General features: G+C 35.4%; 4 protein-coding genes across 11 annotated transcripts; 3 read left to right on the top strand and 1 right to left on the bottom strand.

Annotated features, from left to right (window-relative positions):
• Positions 1 to 2,356: 2,356 nt before the first annotated feature.
• Positions 2,357 to 11,574, top strand: LOC115759583 (helicase ARIP4). The gene is made up of 8 exons (XM_030700554.1): positions 2,357 to 2,699; positions 4,401 to 6,578; positions 6,635 to 7,239; positions 7,852 to 8,050; positions 8,334 to 8,892; positions 9,385 to 9,505; positions 10,364 to 10,600; positions 10,741 to 11,574. The coding sequence occupies exons 2-8, from the start codon at positions 4,420 to 4,422 to the stop codon at positions 11,403 to 11,405; spliced, it is 4,545 nt and encodes a 1,514-aa protein (XP_030556414.1). The 5' UTR covers positions 2,357 to 2,699; positions 4,401 to 4,419; the 3' UTR covers positions 11,406 to 11,574.
• Positions 11,575 to 14,412: 2,838 nt separating this feature from the next.
• Positions 14,413 to 15,594, top strand: LOC115758132 (muscle LIM protein 1). 2 transcript variants are annotated; one of them, XM_030698678.1, is made up of 4 exons: positions 14,414 to 14,506; positions 14,638 to 14,771; positions 14,834 to 14,993; positions 15,429 to 15,594. In XM_030698678.1, the coding sequence occupies exons 2-4, from the start codon at positions 14,657 to 14,659 to the stop codon at positions 15,430 to 15,432; spliced, it is 279 nt and encodes a 92-aa protein (XP_030554538.1). In that variant the 5' UTR covers positions 14,414 to 14,506; positions 14,638 to 14,656; the 3' UTR covers positions 15,433 to 15,594. The 2 variants fall into 2 exon arrangements, with proteins under 2 accessions (XP_030554542.1, XP_030554538.1); XM_030698682.1 differs by lacking the exon at positions 15,429 to 15,594 and having other exon boundaries at positions 14,413 to 14,506; positions 14,834 to 14,997.
• A 400-nt stretch (positions 15,595 to 15,994) lies between these two features.
• LOC115763715 lies at positions 15,995 to 19,619 on the top strand. Of its 7 annotated transcripts, none has more exons than XM_030706427.1 (7): positions 15,995 to 16,069; positions 17,202 to 17,573; positions 17,644 to 17,741; positions 17,799 to 18,025; positions 18,307 to 18,856; positions 18,962 to 19,091; positions 19,149 to 19,619. In XM_030706427.1, exons 2-7 carry the CDS (start codon positions 17,318 to 17,320, stop codon positions 19,568 to 19,570), a joined length of 1,683 nt encoding a protein of 560 aa, XP_030562287.1. In that variant the 5' UTR covers positions 15,995 to 16,069; positions 17,202 to 17,317; the 3' UTR covers positions 19,571 to 19,619. The 7 variants fall into 7 exon arrangements, with proteins under 7 accessions (XP_030562287.1, XP_030562295.1, XP_030562271.1 ...); XM_030706435.1 differs by having other exon boundaries at positions 15,995 to 16,113; positions 17,847 to 18,025; XM_030706411.1 differs by having other exon boundaries at positions 15,995 to 16,113.
• Positions 19,620 to 20,056: 437 nt separating this feature from the next.
• Positions 20,057 to 22,861, bottom strand: LOC115759350. The gene is made up of 4 exons (XM_030700275.1): positions 22,852 to 22,861; positions 22,147 to 22,208; positions 21,732 to 21,931; positions 20,057 to 21,621 (listed from the first exon to the last, which is right to left on the bottom strand). Exons 3-4 carry the CDS (start codon positions 21,929 to 21,931, stop codon positions 20,094 to 20,096), a joined length of 1,728 nt encoding a protein of 575 aa, XP_030556135.1. The 5' UTR covers positions 22,147 to 22,208; positions 22,852 to 22,861; the 3' UTR covers positions 20,057 to 20,093.
• Positions 22,862 to 23,955: the final 1,094 nt, after the last annotated feature.

Raw genomic sequence — 23,955 nt, 5'->3', positions numbered from 1 at the left:
TTTCTAAAGAACAAGTAAGAGGCTTTAGTCGGGAGCTCCCGACTCGCGCTACGAGCTCGTTTGCTTTAGCAGTAATAAAATTTAAAAAAAAATAAAGAAGAAATTAGTTCCCTAGTAATATAGCACGGTACTTTTCGCCGGCTCTACTCACAGCCAAACCAACTAATGATAGATAAATATATGTACTGTTCTAGATGCTACATGTAAAGTTTGGTGACTTTAGAGTATGAATAGAACGGATATAATGGTTTTGTCCAAATGTGTGTAACAGGCAGATGAAAGCTTCTCAAACCCCATTAAGTATATATATTTAAGGTCAGCATCAATAGATCTAGGCAAGTTCGCCTGCCCCTAAGTATGAATGCTAGGTCCTCGGAACCAATGAGGTAGCGACTTCAAATTTGAAATGTAGGTTCTGCTAGTGCATGCGCAGTACGAGTTTGTTGCCGATAATCGATAACTTTCACCGTTTCCATGTAATCGCCAAAAATCGATTTCGAAATCCTGTTTTTTGAGCCAATGAGTCGTAAATGATAAGAGCTAGAGACACTAAATAGGAATATATATATATATCAAATATCTTTCAGTCAACAACTATTAACACACCCCGTCTATACAACATAGGTATTAATCGAATAAATAAACCAGTTGGAACTACCCAGCCATTTAAGCCACAGTTTAATGCAATTGTCCTTTTGAGAATATACGAATATTCTATAGGTTAGGTTAGACAGGTTACTATAATTCTATATCAAGACAGGTTAAGAAACACAAATTTAAACTTTGCTTTAAAGCTTTGATATACTTAATGTTTAATATTATTGGTCCATACCTTTCTCAGCAAATACCCACCTAAGCCTAAAGCCAGCTGGCAAATGAGAATGTTCAAGCCCAAAAAAGCCTCGAAAATAAGAGAAGGTGGACTTATCTCTCCCAGTATTTCTCCTCAGAAGAGAGACTCATGTGGGTCGTTGGCATCCGCAAATTGCTCCCGCCGCGCCCTAATTTGGTCGTCTACCGCCTTGAGCTCTGCCTCTGCCTTGAGCTCAACGTCGCACAAAAACATATGCTGCCAGCCGTGCATCCGCAAACTCCGACTCGCACTCGTACCTTTAGAAGCTCCCTACTAAAAGGTGTCTAAGGAGGGTGTTCTGCAACGGTGATCCCTCTGTCAAGGTGTCCAAACGTTTCCGTCGACAGCTGGCTACGACTCGAAGGAACATTTTTTTTCGCCTTTCCGATCACGGATCAATTTGGCTTCTGGTTTCCATCGGACGAGGAGAAGGCGAATGCGTGTGTTGACTACCTGGAGACGACCTTCTAGCCCATCTACCTCGCAGATGTTGCACAGCGCCGTAAAGTGGCTTAGTCACTTAATTCGCCATTGAAGGTGGCTCTCCCAATAAGGAGCATATTCCCTGCGAAAATCGGGACACAGGTGAAAGCGATCGATGGAGGGACTCGACTAGCTATTACAGCCGCAAAACAAGCTGCATATTTTTTACCATTCCAAATTGGGGCACGGCGTGAGCAGGCCAGCTGCATCGCGTAAGAAAAGTTCAAGCCAAGACAGCACGCAAGGATGCTGGCCAGCCATGGCACGCTACAACCGACGCCATCGATTTAGACCTTAAATAATCTATAGAAAAGAATCTGCACCGTATTCCTCGTATCAGCCCACAGTTTTGAGTACAAGTACAAGCACAATAACGTATTTCACGATGCAGCATCGCTTAAATCTAACAATGATCTGACGTCCTAGATTTACAATTTGTCAGTAACAAACGTAAACTTTATGCAGGCACATATAGCAAAATATTTTTTTTGTTTTTGCTTTTTATATTTTTTTTTATTAAATATTTAATAAAATATTTTAATATTTCACTTCGAACATTTATCGCTGACATCAAAGATTAGCACTAAACATAACCTCATAAATTATTGTGTATTTTATTTAGTTTGCTTGTATCCTCCACTTGGTGATACTTGGCTACCCGAAAAACTGCAGCGGATTTAAGGTATTGACTTAAATAAATATTATAATTAATTGTAATTAAGCAAAATTTAATCCGGGTGTTATCAATCAATTATAATTAATAACTTAGATTTATGATTTTTGCACTGCCGTTGTTGCCTAAAAACGCTGCTAGCGCAGTCGATAAATGCAGCGTAGGAAGCTCGCGCAAGCTGGGCGGAACGACCGAAAGTAGTTTATTCTTAAAATTCCAATGAATATGGAAACTCTGTTTCTTAACTATAAAATACTCACATCCGATATATCGATAGTTTTCTAATCTTTGTTTGTATGTACATATGTATATGTAACTTTTTGGAATCCTGTAGATATACATATTTTTAAAGTGAAAAGGCAGATTTACTTAAAAATATTAAATTATAGCACAGTAATTTGAATGTGTGAACAGTGATTGTGCTAACGCGTATGGCCATATGTGTGTATCAATATTACAACGAAAAAAGTATATGCAACCATAAAGTTATTTGTATGCCTACAAATGCAGGTGTACTCTGAAAGTTAAATTTTACACTGACTCGCCGGCTATAAATATTTGTTGTATAAAATGTTGTAGGAGCATATGTGTGTTAAAATAAAAAGACATTAATCAAGTCAAAAACATGTGCAGGAGTATCTAAAAAGTGCGTTAAAAAAAATAAAGAATACTCCATAAATCGGAATTTGTGTAAGTAGTAATTAACGTTTATATTCTATGCAGACAAATCATAAAAATAAACACACACAAGAACATATTAACATGTCAATAAAATACAGATGTAGAGCATTAATTCAAGTGATTATTAAATTTAATGTTATGCTCACCCTTGGAAACACAATTTTTGTTGATAATATTACAGCTTGGGACATCACATTAAATATATATAAAGTTTTCATATTTCAACCACGCCCGTCTCGTCTAATAGCGTTAATATTTATGGTTATTTACAGTTACATGTTACAGTTAATGTACACTGTCAATTTTACTAAAATAAAATGTACTACAATGAACCTTCACTGTGTACTCTCCTTTGCATTCCATGCCCAAGTTTTGTTGGTAATTGCAGACGTGCAAAGTATATTTTGGAAGGTATAATCCTATCGCGATTTCTAGCACTAAGTTTTTTTCACCAAAAACACGGAAAAGGTACTCAGAAAGCGTCGTGTCAAATTAATCATTAAACAGACAAAGGCAACAATGCGGTTGTAAAGTATAAAATCAATTTTCATGATAAAACGAATTTGTTATTAAACGAAAACCTGTATAAGCTGGGCCTCTATGGAGACAGAAATCGAAATTATACTGCACTAGAACCTAAATTGACAAATGAAGTAAAATTAAGAAAAAAAAGAGGAAGGAGGCACATCTTCGGCACGCCGAAGATTTAATACCCTCGCAGACCCAACCCGCATCTAAGCAGCATGGGAGAAATAGTTAATATCGAGTATGGTTCAGATATCTTGATAAACAAAAAGTTTTTCATACAACTTAATTTTCAAGCGATCGTTCCTATGGAAGCTATATGATATGGTTGTCCGATGTAAAAAAGATTTTGCATAAATGTAGGGCATATAGTAAAACCTTTAAATTGCGACTTTGGTCAAGATATCTTGATAAACAAAAAAGTTGTTTATACAATAAGCTACTATTCGACGGATCGTTCCTATGGCAGCAATATCTTATAGTGGTCCGATCCAGCTGGTTTCACATATGAACTGCGTGCAACAGAAACTGAGAGACTAGTTCGCATAGAAAGAGACAGACGGACACGGCTATACCAACACGGCTGTCGATACTGATCAAGAATATATATACTTTATGGGATCGGAGATGTCTCCTTCTATGTGTTACACATTTCACGACAGAATTATAATACGTTCTGCAAGGGTCGACTGACCAAATGTTTGTCTGTAACTATAATTGCTCAAGCCCTCAAGCCGGAAAAATTAAGTTCTTGGCTCTCTCGACCTAAATGTTTTTCATACCGTGAAGCTTGAAGCTTAAAAAAAATGTCGATTAATAAATCCATTAATAAAGAGGAGTAAATGTTGATCTATGTCTATATAGGATATTTGACGGTACCATCATCTCATGAATTTTGCCCAAGAATAATATTGCCAGATATAGATGCCAAATTAATCCAGAGGTCAAACCATGAGCAAAAAGCCAAACCCTATGAAAATGACCTTCTCTTGGTGATCTCTGGGAAACAATTTGAGTGGATACATATAACTTATAGTTAAGTTAATTTATATAGTAATTTGTGAAAGTACATTTTAAATATAGATATACTGCGACTACAACCATAATGTGTACATTTATATTTTAAGTAATTGAAAATAGATTTACTATTCTAATGAAACTTATTACTTTATTTTTAATATATAGATAAGCGAAAAACCATAATATGGAGGATGAAAATCAGACACTGGTTCCGGCTCCAACATTAATTAAAAATGAAGAAATACAGAATGCATGTTCGAGCTCAAATGCTATCAATTATGAATCACCAATAATGTTGTTAAGTGATTCAGATGTGACTTTAAGCAAACAATCTTTCGATCCTAAAGAGAGAATTAGTGAAATGTCCACAGTATTAAATTCTAACATTAATGTTGAATGTGCCACTGCATCAGCATCAAATGATTTGAAACAAAATTCAGTTGTTTCACCCCATGGACATAAACGTAAAAATGCGGTAACGAAGGATGAAAGTACAAGCAATAAAAAAGGCTTGATGACAACAGCCGAAGAAAAAAAAACGAATTATCTCAGGAGAAATATAAGAGATGTGATGAATGAAAACAATTTAGATACAACAACTCTAGCGGCTCAAAGAGAGGAGTCAGAACGTTTAGCCCGAGTTGCCGGACAGCAAAAATCAATGCGTGAAATAAGAAAACAAGAAGTTCACAAAAATATTTTTCGCATTTTAAATTTTGAGGATTCAAATCAAGTTAACTGTGGCTCACAACCAACCCCTCCTTTTATGAATACTAGTAATAGTGTTGGCCTACCCGAAGATGACTTGGCTTCAGTAACTTGTGATGAATCAAATAGTAGTTTAAGTTGCAGTATTGAGGATGTACTAGATAAAGACACTTGTACCGAACCCTCAAATGAAGTAGTTACAATTGACGACAGTTCAGATGACGATTGTATATTACTGTCGGAAGAAGAGGATGATTTGATTGAAAGTGACGATGCAACAAACAGTGGAATGCATGTCAAAGATCTGTATAATATTCCTGATGAAAATGGTCGTGTAGTTGTAAATATTGCGCATCCTGAAGGAGAAGAAACATTGTATTTAGCTCCTCAAATAGCTAAAGTTATAAAACCCCATCAGATTGGCGGAGTACGATTTTTATATGACAATATAATTGAGTCTACACGAAGATTTAAAAAATCGAGCGGATTTGGATGTATACTTGCGCATTCAATGGGACTAGGCAAAACTCTACAAGTTGTTTCCTTCTGTGATATATTTTTAAGGCACACATCCGCAAAGACGGTTTTATGCGTAATGCCAATTAATACATTACAAAATTGGTTAAGTGAATTTAACATGTGGATCCCTCGTCAATCTGCAGATTCAAACGTTCGTCCCCGAAATTTTGACATTTTTGTACTAAACGATCAACAAAAGAACCTTACTGCTCGAGCAAAGGTTATTTTAAATTGGGTGCACAAAGGGGGAGTACTTTTGATCGGATATGAATTATTCCGATTATTGGCATTAAAACTAGTTTCTACACGTAAGAAAAGAGGCAACAAAAACTCTCAAATAAATGATATGCACGATTCTAGCAAAGATCTAATGAACTTGGTGTATGAAGCTTTAGTAAAACCTGGACCGGATTTAGTAATTTGCGACGAAGGCCACCGAATAAAAAATTCCCATGCTGGTATATCCCTTGCCTTAAAGCAAATACGAACTCGTCGACGTATAGTTTTAACTGGATATCCCTTGCAAAACAACTTGTTGGAATACTGGTGTATGGTGGATTTTGTACGACCTAATTATTTGGGAACAAGAACAGAGTTTTGTAACATGTTTGAGAGACCTATACAAAATGGTCAATGTGTGGACTCAACACCGGATGATATAAAGCTAATGAGATACAGGGCTCACGTTCTTCATTCTCTACTATTGGGTTTTGTTCAACGGCGCTCACATACTGTGTTACAATGCACTCTGCCACCAAAATTAGAATATGTTATTCTGGTTCGAATGACTCCATTTCAACGGAAACTTTACGATACCTTTATGACCGATGTGGTGAGAAAAAAAGCATTTCCTAATCCATTAAAAGCTTTTGCTGTCTGTTGTAAGATTTGGAATCATCCGGATGTTTTATATAACTTTCTTAAAAAATGTGAGACTGATTTAGATTTAGAAATTGAAATAGAAGAATCTACTAAGAGCACTACAAGCCCAGTCATCGATTCAAACTTTTGCGCAACCGATAAAGTTGAACCAATAATCGCTCAACAAACTAAGAATGGAAGCTATGACCGTGTACCTTCAAGCTCGGATATAAATAAAATCTACTCTAATAAAAGGTAATTTATTCATAACCAAGCTTTAAAAGTTTTATTAACAATATTCTGGTTTTCAGTTGTGGGAATTACTGTACGGACAAAGAGGATCAGCTTAATTTTGGAACTTACAGCTCCGAAGGGAAAGGCAATTATTGGTTGGATTCCAGTATACCGTCTAAACCGAGTTATGTTGAAGTTATAAAACAAACTGATTCGAGCATGGCAAAAGAATTTGAAACTATTACTGGCTCCTCCGAAATAGTTGACCTTGATACAAATGAAATAAAAACAGTTGAAAGGAATATTCATCCAACTTCACTTAATCAACAGCAAAATGTTGAAGGAATAAAAGCAAATTCAAGTGAAAATAACAATTCAAGTAAACAGAGCATTGGCAATATAATAAACGACATAAATAAAAAAACAATTAAGCCAAAAAGAAATGAAGAGTTTTCATGCTCTTGGGCGCTGGACATTATGAAAAACTACATATCTGGTCAAATATCAAGTTCACCAAAAATGGAAATATTTTTCTGCATTATGAAAGAAAGCATATTTCAAGGTGATCGAATATTGTTATTCAGCCAAAGCCTCTTGACATTAAATCTAATTGAAGGGTTCCTTAAATCAAGTTATGTACCATGCAGTACAAACTTTTGGATGCGAAACAGTTCTTATTTTCGTAAGTATTGCATCAAATTTTATTTTAATATTTATTGGTGTAAGTTCAAAGTATCTTATTTAAAATTGCCATTCTCTACCTTGCCTATCATATGGTAATCGCCGAGGTTGTAGAAAATTCCACCCGAAAGCTTAGAAAAATCGAGAAAGGTCATTGTTCACTTCATTCACTTTAAATATGTTCCTACACTTTTCGGAAAATCCATCCCTTTTCCGTGAAAATGGGGGTCAAAGATTTGGTGGATTGAGTTTCGTGATCAACTTTGTTTTCAAAGAGCTCAAAGAAAATTAATTTAAGACGCGTTTCAAATTTTCACAAAATCTGTGGAAAATGCGATTCAAAGGTGTTTTACGGAAGATTACGCCGTTGATAATGATGACGCCATCGTATACCACGGCTACTAAGTCCAGTGCTGCCCACGGCTGTGCTTGCTAATTTAGTAAGAATTTAATGTGGTCTTTTATTACCAAGCCGACCAAGCTGACCTTGAGACGTATCAATACTAGGTATTACGCTTAAAGGGTCAAGAGAAATAAATTGTATCTTTAAGTTACATATATAGCTTCAAGTTAATAATAAATACAACATTACCTAATTTTTATATATTTTAAGGCTTAGATGGTTCGACTTCATCGCAAGAAAGAGAAAGGCTCGTCAATGAATTTAACGCAAATCGTAATATTAAGCTTTTCCTAATCTCTACAAGAGCCGGATCCTTGGGTATTAACTTGACTGGAGCCAATCGAGTTATAATATTTGATGCCAGCTGGAATCCTTGCCACGACACTCAAGCAGTATATAGAATTTATAGGTAAGTAATTTGTTTGCAGCAGACCATGGATCACATTAAAAAAAGCGACATTCGCGAAACAATTTACGAAATGTTGATAGTGGAATTATGCTTTAAGATGTCTACTCCTTACATACGACCAAAATCCTATCAACATCGGACTATACTATCATATAAGTCGTTTGAAAAAAGTATTCTTTTATACACACAAGTAGGAATGGGCAATAAACATATTATCACTTGTTTTTATATTACCTACATTTGCTAAATAAATTAAACCGCGTAAATACAATTTGTATTGCAGGTATGGACAAACAAAGCCGTGTTATGTGTACAGAATTGTAATGGATAAATGTCTAGAAAAAAAAATATATGACAGGCAAATTAAAAAGCAAGGGATGTCTGATAGAATTGTTGATGAATGCAATCCGGAGGCGCATCTGTCTATGAGAGATATAACAAATCTATGTCACGATTACAGCTCAGACGGTGATCCTATTGACAGTGACGGTCAGAAGTCTAATGAACCAACTACTCAAAATAATGATATCGATAAGCTTTCTATGGCAGACAAAAAAAAAGATGAAAAATTTCTTCCAACAACGAGTCATATGGATCCAATTGTTAATAAAATTGTTGAATTCCATGCGAACTGTATAACAAAAGATCCTTTTCTGCATGAAAGCTTATTAGTTGATCAAAAAGATAGGAAGCTATCACAAGCTGAAAAAAGACAGGCCCATAGAAGCTATGAACTTGAAAAGAAAGCGTCTGTTAATCAAAAGTTTGCATACGCCTCAGGAAAAATGCAGTACAAAATTTTAAACTCTGATGGTACTATTATCACGCGACCAGTGGCTTCGGTAAGTATTCCATCAAAACATTGATCATTTATAAAAATTAGCGATATACATTGAAATAAATAACCACATCATATTTAACCGTTTCGAAGAGCCTCATTTCAATAGTCAAACGCTAAGCCGTACTTTTTAAAAAGTGTAATATATGCTATAATGTCGACCATTCTTGATCAGCATCTATAGCCAAGTTGATCTAAGCATCTCCGTCTTTCTGTTCGTCCGTATGTATGAAAGCAAGAATCTCAGAACCCACAAAAGCTAGAGACTGGAATGTAGGTCTATACAAGTTTATCTACGATCTCGAAGTCCAAAATTATGTAATTTTGTAAGAATATAAGAAAGGAGGAAACACAACTACGGGATAAAGTGAGCAGCTTGCGGCGCGAGTGCATCTCGGCGCTGGGTAGAGGGCTTTTTTAGGTCTTATGAATACAACCTTAAATTAAATATAATACTAAATCAGTCTGTTTTATTTATTTTTGTTAACATTTTTAGATAAAACCGATACAGACCAAAAAAAATAACCCTGTTAGTGGAGGTCGATCGACCCGTTGGATACCTGCCGAAGTGTGGCAAAGACAAGGAATGACTGCTCAAGAAATGACGTTACCCCTGGGTAAGTAAAGTCTTAAAGCATATTATATTGTTAAAAAATAAGTTATCTTTGCATTGTGGTGGGCGGAATATACAGATTTCACAACTCAGAGTACTTCACGTTAGAAAAAGGTGATTCCGTTGCAAATTCGTGGAGGGTTTATTCAGAACTGATATGTTAACTGCATGTTGTGTGGGGCGTCTCGTCTTTCGTAGTTGGAGGAGGACCTTGAACGATCTTCTCTTAAAGCCTTCTGACTACACACTTCCCAACGAGGTTCTTTGCTACCCGGTTGCAGTGCCACTGCAAGCGTTCGTTGTACCGGCTGTCTATGGTCGCCACTTTGAGGTCTTTGTGCTAGGTTGAATTTCTGACCTACCAGTCAGCTCCCGTCATTCGGCGCAAGGTCAATTTGTGGCTTGCCAGAGCGAGTATTCTGCGTCGTGGGTGTAGACCATTCTTTCCAACCTGCTGGAGAAGAATACGGCTTAGAACCTGCGAAGGGCCTCCTTGAGTTGCCGCTCCGCTCTACGCCACCCCCCCTCTCCCAGGGATGCTATCTTTTCTCATCGTGCAATCATCATCGGTGACGCCCAGCTTTGAGTCGTCGACGTTTCCAAGTGCAGCTAGTTTCCTTGTCAGCTCCAAGGTATCCGACTTCCATCCATGGTATTTTTGTCCACCTTATCTTTAACCTGTAGGCTATAGCTTTAACCGTATATATTATACGTAAAATAATTTCGTGATTCGATAGCACCAGTTCTTAGGGGTCTGATCGGTCGTTCGTTAAGAGCAGCCTTATTACGTTTTTATATTACAATACGGTTTTGTTATATTTATTCTCATCGTTAAATGTCTCGAATACAATTCCTTTTTCAGATGTTGTCATACCTACTAATTCATCGGAAAAATCTAATATAATACTCAAGGCCGGCCAAAGAGTTATGGTGTTAAAATCAGCGAAAGGAATATATATGCAATTAGATAGTGGAAAAATTATCGCAATCAGAACAACATCCAAGCGCTCAGATGAAGAAAAAACCAACAAAGAAGACGTAATTGACATAACATCAGACTGCGACACAGATGTTGCAAAACCTACATCGCCAGAGCAAGGTAAGAATGTAATCCTTGTCTACATGCTTATATAAAAGAGTTTGTCTTGACTGTATAACTGATAATGCTTGGTGACCAACGCTAAGACTAGCGATAGAGAGTTGTTCTTACTTATAAAATATATTTTTCTTTGATTTCAGAGAAACCCGTGGAAACATCAACTGTGCGAAAAACAAATGAAGTCAATAACACGGAATGTTTACCAGTCGAACCGTCTGATCCACCATTACCTAGAACAGGCATTTTAGATGATCTACAGCAAAATAAAACTCAAATTTTGCAAAATAATAATGAAATCGAAAGCTTAAACAGCATGCCAGCAAGTCTGCACCAGATGCATGATAATTTGGAATACCATAAGCAGCAACCGTACAAGCATGAAGCACAGTTACCTATTGTCGAACCTTATAGTAGTTCTGCTAATATTCAGTCGAGTGCAATACATCAACAGCCTATAGCTTCTAACAACGATTTGCCGGAAGAATCATATTTTTCAAGTAAAAATGTTCCACACACGTTCACACCCCAATATTATAATTACTACGACAATAAGAATACACCCTCAACAGCCAACTATCATATTAATAATTATGCCCCTTATGGACATTTTAATTTCGCTCCCTATCATTCCAATTTCCATTCACCGGCTGGGTATAGCGGTAGTTCCGGATCATATATTAACTCAAATGTCTTTCCTAGACAACCCTGGAATTCAGTTGGAAGCCACCAATCAAATAACGAATCAATTCGCCAACAACAATATATGGGAAGTCCTTATTCAATAAACGAATGGTCTTCTCAATAATCAAAGTAATTTAGTTATAGTTTTTTCTTTAAATTACTTTTGACTTATTTATTTATTAGGCTAGAAAAATCTCTGAAAAGTAGCGGTAAATACCAAATAAGAACAGATTGTCATTCCACACAGCTAAAATGTATATCCACTAAATAAACTTAGTAAATATATATGTAAATAAAGTCTATTACTTACGTGTTGAAGCTATAATATCTATTGTGACTAATGTGACTACCTTACACACCGGGTAATGTAATGAACAGAAGTTATCCCTCGATTCCTAGATGACCCAAATATCCTTGGTAATTCCATAGCATTTATATAGTCCTGGCGAACCTAAAGGACTAAATCCCCGCAAAATGCGTACGGAAACAGTCCGAAAATAAGTATACTTCATGCTTTCAGTCCCCTTTTTACATTGCTGCAGCTTAAGAGAATGTTGTGGCCATTAAAATTTGTGATCATTAATTTAGCAGTTGACTATTGGGAACAAAAATTTTAGTTCGTCTGCCTACTGGGCATTTCTGTTCGCCTGGTACTTCCTCCGAATTTTAATTAAAACTTAAGCAACCAGCTGCTCCTCCGCCCGCCCCGTTTGGGTATGCAATGAAATTTTTGATTCACAAAAATTTTAGTTCGTCTACCTGCTGGGCATTTCTGCTCGCCTGGTATTTTTGCCAAATTTCCGTTCAAATCTAACGCCCCCTTCTGAGCAGCGGCTGTTAACAGGGGTATGTTAAGTAATAGCTGCAGCTGCTGGTTAACAGTGAACTGTTAAATAACAGCTGCTGATTAACAGTCAACTATTAAACTAAATTTTTCTGTGAATCTACCTGCTGGGAATTTCTGTTCGCCTGGTATTTTTGCCAAATTTCCGTACAAATCTAACGCCCCCTTCTGAGCAGCGGCTGTTAACAGGGGTATGTTAAGTAACAGCTGCAGCTGCTGGTTAACAGTGAGATGTTAAATAAAAGCTGCTGATTAACAGTAGACGTGAATCTACCTTCTGGGCACTTCTGTTCGCCTGGTATTTCAGCTGAATTTTGATTTTAAAATAAGAGCTAATGGCCGAGCGCTACTACAATGGTATTTTGCAACCTTAACGGTTATTAACTTGTTAAACCTTAATTTAAATGTGGATAAAGCTTTCAGGCAAATTTTGCTGGGATTTGGCACTATAGGTTCCTAGGACTCTATCAATGGTATGGTAAAACTAAAGATATGTGGGTCATCTAGGAACCATAGAGAGGGGGAAAGAAGCTCATGCATATTCATATTTCTGAACCAATTCCGATCAAATATTGAGAAATTGAAATATTTCGAGATTTAGGTTGACCAGGACTACATCAATTGTATGGTAAATCCAAGGATATGTGGGTTATATAGGAACCATCGGTTTTGATTGTCAGTTCGCCCGAAGCGTGGCAGACATGGATAAAAAAAACACCAAAAATAGCAATAAAATGGACCGTACCACGTAAAGCTTTTCATCCAACACCAAATACAGCTTGCGCCACGAGCTCGTTTTCTTTAGAAGTAATAAAATGAAGTTGAAAAAAAAATGATCCTGCAATCGGAGCTGAATACGTAACCTCTACCTGAAAGTCATTCCAGTCTTATTTCTTGAACGGAAAAAAATAACTAAAATAGCAACACATAAATACAATACATTTGCTAAATTTGCGAAAGCTGCCGCAGACACGTGGCTTCTAAGTCCACATTAAGATACGTTTTCTTTAATAGCTTCTGTATTTCTTAGCCGATCTCGATGAAATTTTCAGGAGCCTATATTATTGTGCTATAGAATATTCGCAATTGCATTAAAATTGTGGCTTAAATGTGTGGGCTGTTTCAATTGATTTATTTATAAGTATGCGGTGGAAGCGGAGCTGTTAATGTCTAAATATAAAATGAAAGATGCTCGATCTGTGTATACTTTTCCAAAAGCTTCATGCCCTCTTGTGGCAATATCTATAAAATGAACGATAATTGATACGTGTATATAATATTACATGGGGTCGGAGATGCTTCCTTCTGATAAAAGGATGTAATACTATGTTATGGTAAGAATCTTAGCACAGCAGGGTTTAAGGAATCTCCTAATCATATTACAGATTTTATTCTTGACCGTCTTCACAGCTAAAAGTTATAGCCCAAAAGTTTCAATAGAAGCATTTTTGGCCGCGCTCTCCACACAAGTACAACCACTGTGCATTGGGGAAGGAAATATTAAATACCGATACAAATCTATAACATACATGCATAAGTATATACATATATGCATACACATGTACATTTTCGAATGTTTGTGTACAACATTTATTTATATTTATAAGCATTGTCTGCATATACAAACCTGCATATATGTATGTATATGTATACATACGTCTGTACTGATGATTGAATATGTGGTGTATTTTTATCCCCAGTTCACATAGGGCATACGTGGTTTTTACATATACCGTCTGCCCGGCCGTCTCTCTGTTTAAGCGTAATATTGGATGCCGCGTTATTGAAGCCAGAAAATATCAGTCCATGCTCACTCTGGAGCCATCTCATTTTGCATGTAGACTGCTGATGACGTCATCCAGAGATCTGGCTAAAAATAAATGCACTACAGAGAATGAGTCGCCAAGCTTATAATATATTTAAGACCCCGTTCGGCTAATGGAATAAGTAAATACAGCTAGCTAAGAGCGTTCCAGAGTCGGATACATCCGACTGCACGTTGTTGTACATGCATGGTTGCAGAATAATCTATATTTGAATATGCTCTGAATTGTTTTAGCACAGGGGGGGATATATGTATGAAAAGTTAGGAATGTACAGCATGTAACAGCTATAATATTTTACTTCATTGTTAATATAAATATAAATGTTAGATAAATAATTGTAATATAGATTTTTTCATACTGGTTACGTAGAAATCAAAAGCCAAACAAAAAACTGTCGATTATATTTATCGCTTTATTGCCGCATTTCTAACAAAACATATTTTTTGTTGTGCCGTGTGCATCCACAAATATAGACTACCAGAGTACAGAATCTTTCCAGTTTAGTCGGCATCGTCTTTGACATACAGGAACTTCTTTACAAGTGTACCATTGTTGGTATGTACAAGTGTTAAATGTATTTATAGAACCAAAGCTCTTACATTACGCATATACTTTTGAAAAAAGTTGACGCATATTATAATTGATTGCCCTCGAAATAATCATAAAAATATATTTATTTAAAACAGCTCTTGCAGATATAATATAATGCCATTCGTTCCGGTAGAGACACCCAAATGCCCAGCGTGCGGCAAGTCCGTGTACGCCGCTGAAGAGCGCGTCGCTGGTGGCTACAAATTCCATAAAACTTGTTTTAAATGCAGTAAGTAGCTCTTTGACCCTCTTATTGAACAGCACAGATACAAATTGGTCATTTTTTCAAAGGTATGTGCAATAAGGCTTTGGACTCAACAAATTGCACTGAGCATGAAAAGACACTATTCTGTAAGAATTGCCATGGACGCAAGTATGGACCTAAGGGCTATGGCTTTGGCGGTGGCGCTGGATGTTTGTCAACGGACACGGGTGCACATTTAGCGAGAGAGTAAGTATCTAATTATTATTGTATTTCTCTAACTTGTATACCCTGCTGGAAATGGTAAATGTACTTAAGAAACAGGCCATAAAGCAGCATCAAAAGCCAGATCCCAGATATATTCGTCTGTCTGTTTAGCATGTTGCTCTCAGGTATGGACGACCCCAAACTGGGAATAAAACTTTTCGTTTGCCATACTCGGATCGAACTATAAATATTTGCTGCGAATGAGAAAATTGCTTATCTGCAGCATTATTCTCTTAACATTTCTCGCAGATTATAAAATCTACGCAGTGTACATACACAAAATCAAATATTTTTTACATGTAAATATGTAAAATATATTATTCGTTTACATATTTTAAGAAGTTGTATGAGTAATATATCTGCATTTATTTTTCTTTATTTAACCTAATAATTTGTTTGTTTTCTTTATAATTTCAGTTAATATGGTTCCTGCCAACTATCATTTGATAAACTCAATTTTATGTTCGAGAGATGCTGAAAAATTCATTTCTTGACCCTATGTGTTATAATTATCCTGACATATGTGAATCTTATGAAAATCAAATATTTTTGTATTCATTTTCATTACTGACTGTAAAAAAAATAAATGAAATAAAAACTTAGAATAATAAATCTATATCTATATAGGTATATATATATTTATATATATATATATATATGTATAGCTCTGGTATATATAGGTTTTTATACCTAACCCACTCTATGAGATCCTACTTTAATGGCCTTCTTTCATAGCCAAATAGTTCATTTAGGTCAATTAACAAAATACAGGGTATAGAAACGTGCGGGACATTTTTCTTCTGAGTCAGCATAGTCTGCGTCTTTGATTTGATAATATATGTATGATAGGAAGCTTAAATGTTTGAAACAACTTGCCCTCGGCTCTTTTTCGGGAACCTTTACTTTTTTTTTTTGACATTCAAATACAAATATAGATTGCCATGAAGAATTTTAATTAAAACATAAAACATTAATACATACTAAATAAAATTTGTGTAGTCGTTTCCTAGTTTTAAAAATGTTATAATTCTGATACTTATGAGAACTGTGTGAGCTATGTAAGGAAAACTAACACAAATACTTTGGAAGTAGTATGTAACAGGTATTTATAGCAGTATGGAAAAACAAATAATTATACGTTTAGTTGCCAGAATTTTAAAGAGTATGACTTACCTGGTCAAGAGTGCCCGGCTAGGACTACATAGAAGTAATACGCTGGGCCAATTCAATGAGAACAAGCGAGGGTTCTAGTCGGGAGTGCCCGTCTAGGGAACAACCAAGTGCAGCTGGCGCTACACGTTTGTTTGCTTAAGCATTTAAGCTCCGACGCTTGACGCTGAAATGCAGTTAGCATTGCAATTCAAGATGCACATTTGATAGCAGAGCGGGCAAAAGATTGAGAACTTGATCTCGGGGCCTGCATATCAGTCCGTCTGTCAGTGGCCTTGGCTTCAGGCTTAGCACATCTCCTTTTATCAGATGGTGCAATGTGAAATGATGTAATCCATGCACACCCACCCTATAGGGCTTAACGTCAATTAGCTGCAAGTTTCTTGGCTACAGCTCTATACGTGGGCATGTCCTTGGCTTGTACAAGAATTGTTTTGCTCATATTAGAGCCAGTGTCATCCAACTCGGCAAATTGATTAGTTGAGGTGATTGAGGCGTGTTAAAGCCCCCGAAGCGGGAGCCCGGAATGGCTTGCGGTAAGAAGCGCTATGGAGGCATGTTCAATTAGCATGTTGGTGAAGCCCTCGCAAGGACTGTCCATCATAATAGCCTAATAGTAGCCACAATGACAGAGTAATCTTGCGATAAAATTGTGATAACAGAATAATTTCCATTTCCGAGAGACCAATCGTGCCATGTCGCGAGTCCGCGCGCAGCAGCCCTTTATCGCGGTTATTCAGGCGAGGAACTGAGCCAATACCAATAATCGTAACTTTCGGGTAGAGAATCGGAGAGCGGATGACTTCTAGCCGGAAGAAGGGTATGGCAATTTACGGGAATACCTAAAATACGGTAAAACGTCAATTACATTTATTTAAACGGTTTATTTTAAATTAGGTAATTTTATCTGACGCCAGTTTCACGTCCATCGTGAATAACACAGTATATAAATATATTAAGAGGCACCTCTTAAAATTCATAGAGAAAAATAATTGAAACTGCTTTTTATTTTTATTGCAGGTCTCTTTCAGTCATCGTTCTATTAAATATTAGTGGAACGTAAAATATATGGAAACTGAACAGCTTGAAATAAATAGATTTACTTTGAAAGAACTTTAGAGGGCAGAAGTAGCACTATGTTGCCTTTTATGCAACAGCGGCAATCGGTTTTTAAGTATCGCTATAACTTTATACTTGCGTTAAAAACAAAAATAAAAGCTGTCAATTTTTCCTCTAAAACTTTTCGTAATAAAATGAGAAAAAATAAAGTAGCATATAAGGTCTGCTGGCAATTACCGACTAGGACACCAAGTTATTTTTATAATTCTTTGAGTTCAATAGAAAATTTGACAATTATTTATTTGCATAAGCTCATCAGACGCAGCTACAAGTGTTAGTATATTGGCGATGTATATCCACAATAAAAAAAAAAAACAAAAATAAACTCAGACAATTCTTGTAGGTAAAACAATTTTAAGAAATTCCAGTTCAGACATTAAGAGGAGATTTCAACACTTGTTATATAACAGAAGAGTTCGAAATTTATTACTTAAAGGTTGGGTAAGTCCTTATCAAATGTTTGTTTATCACATATTTCATGATTTACTGCTCATATAGGCTAAACAATTAACTAATGCGGATGAGTCTTACTCCAACAATTTACAGAATCTTTTAAAACTTCGCGAACAACTGCTTATAGATCGAACAATATATTTGACTTCTTGGTTTGAAATACAAAAGGAACGGTTCAAGTCTAAAGGACTTCTGGCAAAAATTTTAAAAGTTAAAGAAAAACAGCAACGACTTATGCTCAAAATGGAAGAGGAACGTCAATATTTAAAAAGGTATGCTGCTTAAAAATATTATATAAATAGACGAAAAACAAAACAAAACCTCATCACATATGCCTCCTTTTTACTGTTGTCAGTTGCTTTCCGAGTTTCCTAGTTTCCATTTATTCTTATATCTCAAGTAAATTGAAATAACTGGCTGTTTTCTATAAAGGAGTATATTTCCTTTTGATATTCTTGATTATTTTTTACTTGGATTTAATATATCTCTCAATTTTCTTCTCTCATAAAAAGTATGCCTTCATTGGCTTTTTGTTTTTAAACATTTTTTCTAGATTACTGCGCTTTTATCGGAACAAGTCAAATTTAGTCGCTGAAAATTCACAAAGCCAGTCAATTTTAAGAAATACAATGGGATATCATAGGCCTTGCTATTTACCTATGTTTGCAGGAAATACCTCTACGGACTTAACCCAAGAATTTGTGCGTTGCATACTATTGACGCATGATATATCCAGCTCAACGATCTGTAAACAAATTGTTTGTAATTTACAGTCAAAGAAGTTCTGGAAACAACTTAATAAACTTCTAATTTTTCAAAATAATCTCCAATTCAAAGATAAGAGAACACTTTCATATACAAGTTTTGTTGCTGCGAATTTTATCAGTCGAAACTTATTACTAAAAAAAACTTATCTAAACGAAAGAAACTTTATTAAACAAGCAGCGACAAGAAAATTATATAACGATAATTCTGTTTTAAGACTAATTGCGAAACCTACAACTCTTAAATGTCATCCGATTATCAGCCCTCTTGAAATGAAGTGTGAGAAGTGTCCACAGAAAAATATATTTGCGGATAGAGAGATCGCAGTTGGTATAGATGTAAGTAAATAATTTTATTTACCTCCTTACATGGATAGTCAGAGTTTGAGATAGTTTTTCCACTTGCCTGAAATTAAATTCACTTTTTTTTTTATAATATTTAAGGAAGTCGTCCAAAATGCAAAAAGTTTGCCCCATGCATGCGTTCGAGAACTTCTAAATTGGGCTTTACGATGCTTTCTGAGTACAATAATTCTATTAAATAAAGAGCCTGTCCATTTTCCTCCATCTTCGGGTAAGTAAAAACTTGTCAATTTGGTAGTTATGTTTTTGTATTTTATCCTATTCAAAGTATGTTATTTAAGTAAAAGAGAGGGATCCTATTCTAATATATACAAGCACTTTATCCTGGATATGACTTTTGAAGCACTGAAGAGTCATTTGAAAGTTATTAAGAAAGAGTCTAAAAATGTGAAATGTTCGAGTTCTCTTCCCAATATTCTAAGCTCGTTGCGTTGCAGACCCCTTTCAATATGCAGAAGTGAAAATACAAATAATTCAGTGAAGAAAATCAGTCAAAAGCACTCTGGAAATCACTTGGCTAGTCACGATCGTTTTGAAAAAATCACGAATACCGAAGAATATAATGCAGACGAACGCTGGCAAAGCCATCCTTATAAAGAATGCGAGCTTATTAAACTATTGATTAATGAACTAATGGTCCAGCATATAAAACAGATTGTTAAGTGTGTATTGTTTGACAATTATCAGTGAACAATTTGTTTTCGGTGACTTAATGTACTAATAAACATTATTATTATCTTCGTTCAGACGCGAATTTCTATATTTTTGCGAATAAAATAGCGAATTTAAATAGCAGCACATAAACACACCTCAGAATACAATACAATCGCAATTGCAATGATATATATATAGATATTCAAGAAGCTACATGCCAAATTTTGAGACTCTAGCTCTTAAAACCTAACAGATTGGCTCAAAAAACAGGATTTCGATAAGGATTCTTATCGATTGTTTGAAAGCAGGGCAAGTAACTCGGACTGGGCGGGCACTAGAAGGACCTATGTTCATACATGCGGACGGACCGACAGACAAACGGACATGCCTGGATCGACTCGGCCACTGATGCTGATCAAGAATATATAAACTTTAATGGGTTCAGAGTATACAAATAAATATATTAAAAAAATTTACAAATTTATTAAAATTATTAATTTATTGAATCTTTGGTTAATAGATATTGGTTAATTTGTTGTGCATAGTGTTTGCGGTCAAATCAGTTTTGGTTAAGTTTCGTAAAATAAACTTCGATTGGGAGTTTTGGTAAATCAGTGGTATGCGCGAAGTTCGGATGGTTTATAACCGGGGCATCTAATAAATGTAACTTTCTGTTACTTTTGCCATTATTATTCGATATTGTCATAATAGCAGATTCTTCTGCAAGCGCTGTAACTTCGTTATTCGCGTTTGAACGAGCCAAAATAACGTTTGTGGTTGCATTCAATAGCTGTGCGTTGCGTAATTTTCGCCTGTCGGTAAAGTTGTTTTGGGGTTCTTCTATCTGGGGCTTTATATTTTTTGAGCTATTAGTATTTGCTTGTGTCAAATTATATGCATTTAATACTGTTGCATTGGCATGCAATTTTCGACGTCTTAAATAAAAATGCTTTGTTTTATTTATATTTTTGAATTGCGGAGATTCGGTAGTGCTAATGGGCTTGGAATTAAGAAGCCCGATATTTGTTTGGTTTTGTGTTTTTTTAATTCTAAGGGAAACGAATTTATTATCTGTACGATTGTCCTTTTTTATAATTTTTGATGCGTTCTTTGTCGAATGACCATTTAATAGCTTTTCATTATAATGGGTGAGGTTGCTTAATGATTTATTCTCACTGCTTAACTGGCTTTTTCTGCAGGTATCGCACTTTTTCTTATTAAAGGTATATAGTCTAATATGCTCACGGGGTGAAACATTTATTTTTGAGATACTGTTTGTCTTATTTAATATTGCATTCGGTATATTTGTTGCTCCTGTGTGATTTGATGTTGTTAAATTAACAATTTCTTTGCGTATGTTCGTTTCGACTTTTGTAAGAAAATTTAAATGTGGAAGTCCCGCGGTTGTTGTTTTAATAATAGTTTCAGTGGATTTTATTGGCTCAAATTCAGAAATATCATCATCGAATATCTTGACATTTTGAAGTCCCGCAGTTGTTGTTTCAATTAAAGTTTCAGTGGATTTTATTGGCTCAAATTTATGAAAATATTCATCCAGCATCTTGACATGTGGAACTCCCGTAGTTGTTGTCTTAATAATAGTTTCAGTGGATTTTATTGGCTCAAATTTATGAATATCATCATCCAGCATCTTGACAGTGAACTTATTTGCAAGTGGCTTGTCTTGAGCAACGATTTGGGGTTTCAATTTATTTTCGCTCATATATTCCTGATTTGCTTTATATTTGAAGTTTTCAGTTGAATAGGGCACAATGACATCATCGAGAGTAAAGTACGTATGTGCTACGAATGGTTCATATGTCGCGTTATTTTTTGGCATAATGTTTGAAATACTTTCGGCAGCCTTAAAATAATTTGAAACGTTTGCGTTATTTCTGTTCACAGGCAATGTTAGATTAGTAAGTTCATTACAATTTGTAAAGCTTTTATAGTCTGAATGAATATTTTTTAAATTTGTATTTACTGTTGTCGTTGTTGCTGATGTCGTAGGTAATTTAGCAGATCGTAAATATGTTCGCAGAACTTGCGGTGACAAATAACCATCGTAAGTATTCTTAAACGTGTTCCTAAAAGCCAAAAAATTAAAATAACGTTATGAATTTATATAACTTAGATAAGCCCATCGAAATCTCAATGTTTTTTATCGCAAAAAAAAAGTTGTAATGTTGATAAATACCTTATTTGGAGTCCATTATATGGACTATGTTCCCGTACACTCGCATATCCATGCGTAACTAAAAATTTTCCCACACGTTGTTTTTGGGTGGGCATGGTTGGCATTCTAGTCGGATACCAGTACAGTTTTCTATATTGACTTGGGTGTTTATTACTAATTTGATTGTACAGAAGAAAAGCCTGTGGATCATAAGACCACATCTGAAATATAAAGAATAGAAATATTAGACTTGTTTATTGGATCGCAAGGCAATCAGACTTTTGTCAAACAATGCAGTTTATTAAGCTTTCAATCGCATTAAGCATTCCACTTTTCTTTTGTGACGGATTGAGCCGCATATTTAGTTATAAAAGGATAATTCAATGGATGCAAGCTGTAAAAAATGCTCTTAACTTAAACACATTGTTATACATACCCCTGCATTTTGCCGAATATTGTCTGAGAAAACACTCGTAATAAATAAAAGAGTAATTGTCCCTGAAACAAAATGAACATAGTATTACAAAAAAATAAACACAATGATAAAATAAACACAATTAAGAGGCGCTAGGGGATACCCTGAACCACAGCAACCCCAAACACAGCTCGCGCTATGAGTGCGTTTGCCTAATGATTTATTTTGGAATCGATCAGTGCCTTCTAATCTCTACCAAGCAAATGAATGAAGAAGGAATAGTTAAAAGTATGGGACTTATAAGAAGCTACATTTGGTGACTCTAGCTCTAGGGTCTAACCCAAGAGATTAGCTCAAGGGGTTCAGCGTATATTAAACGGCCTACTTATTAAATATATGTTTCATCAATTTAAAAACTCCAGCCGCAGCTTGTTCATTCAAAATTAAATTCAAAAATCCTTGTGTTAATTTATTTGATAAGTTTTTTCGAGAAATCCACTATTCTTATATGAAAAATGCGGGTTTAATGTTTAATGAACGAAAGTTTATTTTGCGACTTCAAGATTTTCACCACAAGACTAACGTGGGCGGAATCCGTTGGTTTTTTGTTTAATGGACTTTAAACGTATTTTTAAATGGATAAAATATTTCATTTCTAAAATGTAAAGCACAGAGCTGGTCCCATATTGTTATTTTATAAAAAATGTATTTAAATGATAAATTTACCAAGACATATATGGACAATGTTAAATGTTTGAAAAAGTGTTGTGAACATGCTGAACAGCTTCTCACTGAGAGAGATTTAAGACTAATCAGCACCAGAGCAACAAGTTTTAAATGAATTTCCAACAAGTATACCCTTTAAGTTTATATATCTTTTTAAATATAATTATATTTCTTTATAAATATAAATAACAAGAGTTTGCTGTTTATTTTTAATTACTTCCCCATCATTTGATAAAATTAGATGAGCATCGGAATCGTATAACTTTTAATTAAATATTTAGTTTTACGAAAGTTCTTCTATGCTAATCTGAGTATGTACATAGTAAATAATTTATAAATCCTGTTTGTATGTCCTAAAACTAGTTGATTCGTAAAAATATGTATTTGCAGGTAAGTTGATAATGAAAGTTGATAATGCAAATAAAGTTGATATTGAAACATGTCTTACCTTTTGGTGTGGGGTATCTTTGCGTTCAGTATTTCCAAACATGTCATTATTACTCGTTAAATTGTTTGTGCCACGGACCATAACATCACATGCATGGGCGAATTTCACTTGCTTTCGTGTATTTTCTGCTTTGCTTCGTACCATGCAACTTACTAAACATCTAAGATGCACTAGTCGGGAGTTTCCGACTAGGACATACCCTGAAGCCTCCGCTAGCAATACCAAAAGCTGCAGGTATGATTAAGCTGTAACATAAAAAATAATTAAAGAAGCTCGACAGTTAACAGCTAAGAGATTTGCTTAAAACCGTTCGCGGGCACTAGGAGGACGTACTTTCACAATTCGGCGAATTGCTTAACGCAAGCGTCTGGCCTTCTGGAAAAAATTATTGATACTCTACAGCCGAAACACTTTTCCAACGTTTCCAACGTTCGCGCACCGTTTTTTACGCAAAAATTAATACATGTTCGTTGTTGCAAATTTAAATCCGTTTCTAAAATTGTAAAAAATTGCCAACACACAGAGATGGATGTACTCTTGGCTCCGTAACTTGTGCAAATGTCAGAGGATGATGCTAAAATTTAGATGGAGTATCAACAACAGATGTACCAACTTAACAAAAAATAAATATAACTCAAACCGAAACGATGGGAGCG

This window comes from Drosophila novamexicana, unplaced genomic scaffold (assembly GCF_003285875.2).
Source record: "Drosophila novamexicana strain 15010-1031.04,08,12 unplaced genomic scaffold, DnovRS2.1 tig00000008-arrow-pilon, whole genome shotgun sequence".
Classification (NCBI taxonomy): domain Eukaryota; kingdom Metazoa; phylum Arthropoda; class Insecta; order Diptera; family Drosophilidae; genus Drosophila; species Drosophila novamexicana.
Note: the sequence above shows the minus strand (reverse complement) of the source record. Positions and strands in the feature narration are given on the sequence as shown.

Excerpts from the sequence above, each read along its gene's own strand:
- LOC115759583 (XM_030700554.1), top strand. The coding sequence starts at position 4,420 with ATGGAGGATGAAAATCAGACACTGGTTCCGGCTCCAACATTAATTAAA. Across the intron at positions 6,579-6,634 it reads AAAATCTACTCTAATAAAAG|TTGTGGGAATTACTGTACGG; the intron begins GTAATTTATTCA and ends TCTGGTTTTCAG. Across the intron at positions 10,601-10,740 it reads ACCTACATCGCCAGAGCAAG|AGAAACCCGTGGAAACATCA; the intron begins GTAAGAATGTAA and ends CTTTGATTTCAG.
- LOC115758132 (XM_030698678.1), top strand. The coding sequence starts at position 14,657 with ATGCCATTCGTTCCGGTAGAGACACCCAAATGCCCAGCGTGCGGCAAG. Across the intron at positions 14,772-14,833 it reads TAAAACTTGTTTTAAATGCA|GTATGTGCAATAAGGCTTTG; the intron begins GTAAGTAGCTCT and ends ATTTTTTCAAAG.
- LOC115763715 (XM_030706427.1), top strand. The coding sequence starts at position 17,318 with ATGTTGCCTTTTATGCAACAGCGGCAATCGGTTTTTAAGTATCGCTAT. Across the intron at positions 17,742-17,798 it reads ATTTATTACTTAAAGGTTGG|GCTAAACAATTAACTAATGC; the intron begins GTAAGTCCTTAT and ends CTGCTCATATAG. Across the intron at positions 18,026-18,306 it reads GAACGTCAATATTTAAAAAG|ATTACTGCGCTTTTATCGGA; the intron begins GTATGCTGCTTA and ends CATTTTTTCTAG.
- LOC115759350 (XM_030700275.1), bottom strand. The coding sequence starts at position 21,931 with ATGTGGTCTTATGATCCACAGGCTTTTCTTCTGTACAATCAAATTAGT. Across the intron at positions 21,622-21,731 it reads TATAATGGACTCCAAATAAG|GAACACGTTTAAGAATACTT; the intron begins GTATTTATCAAC and ends TTTGGCTTTTAG.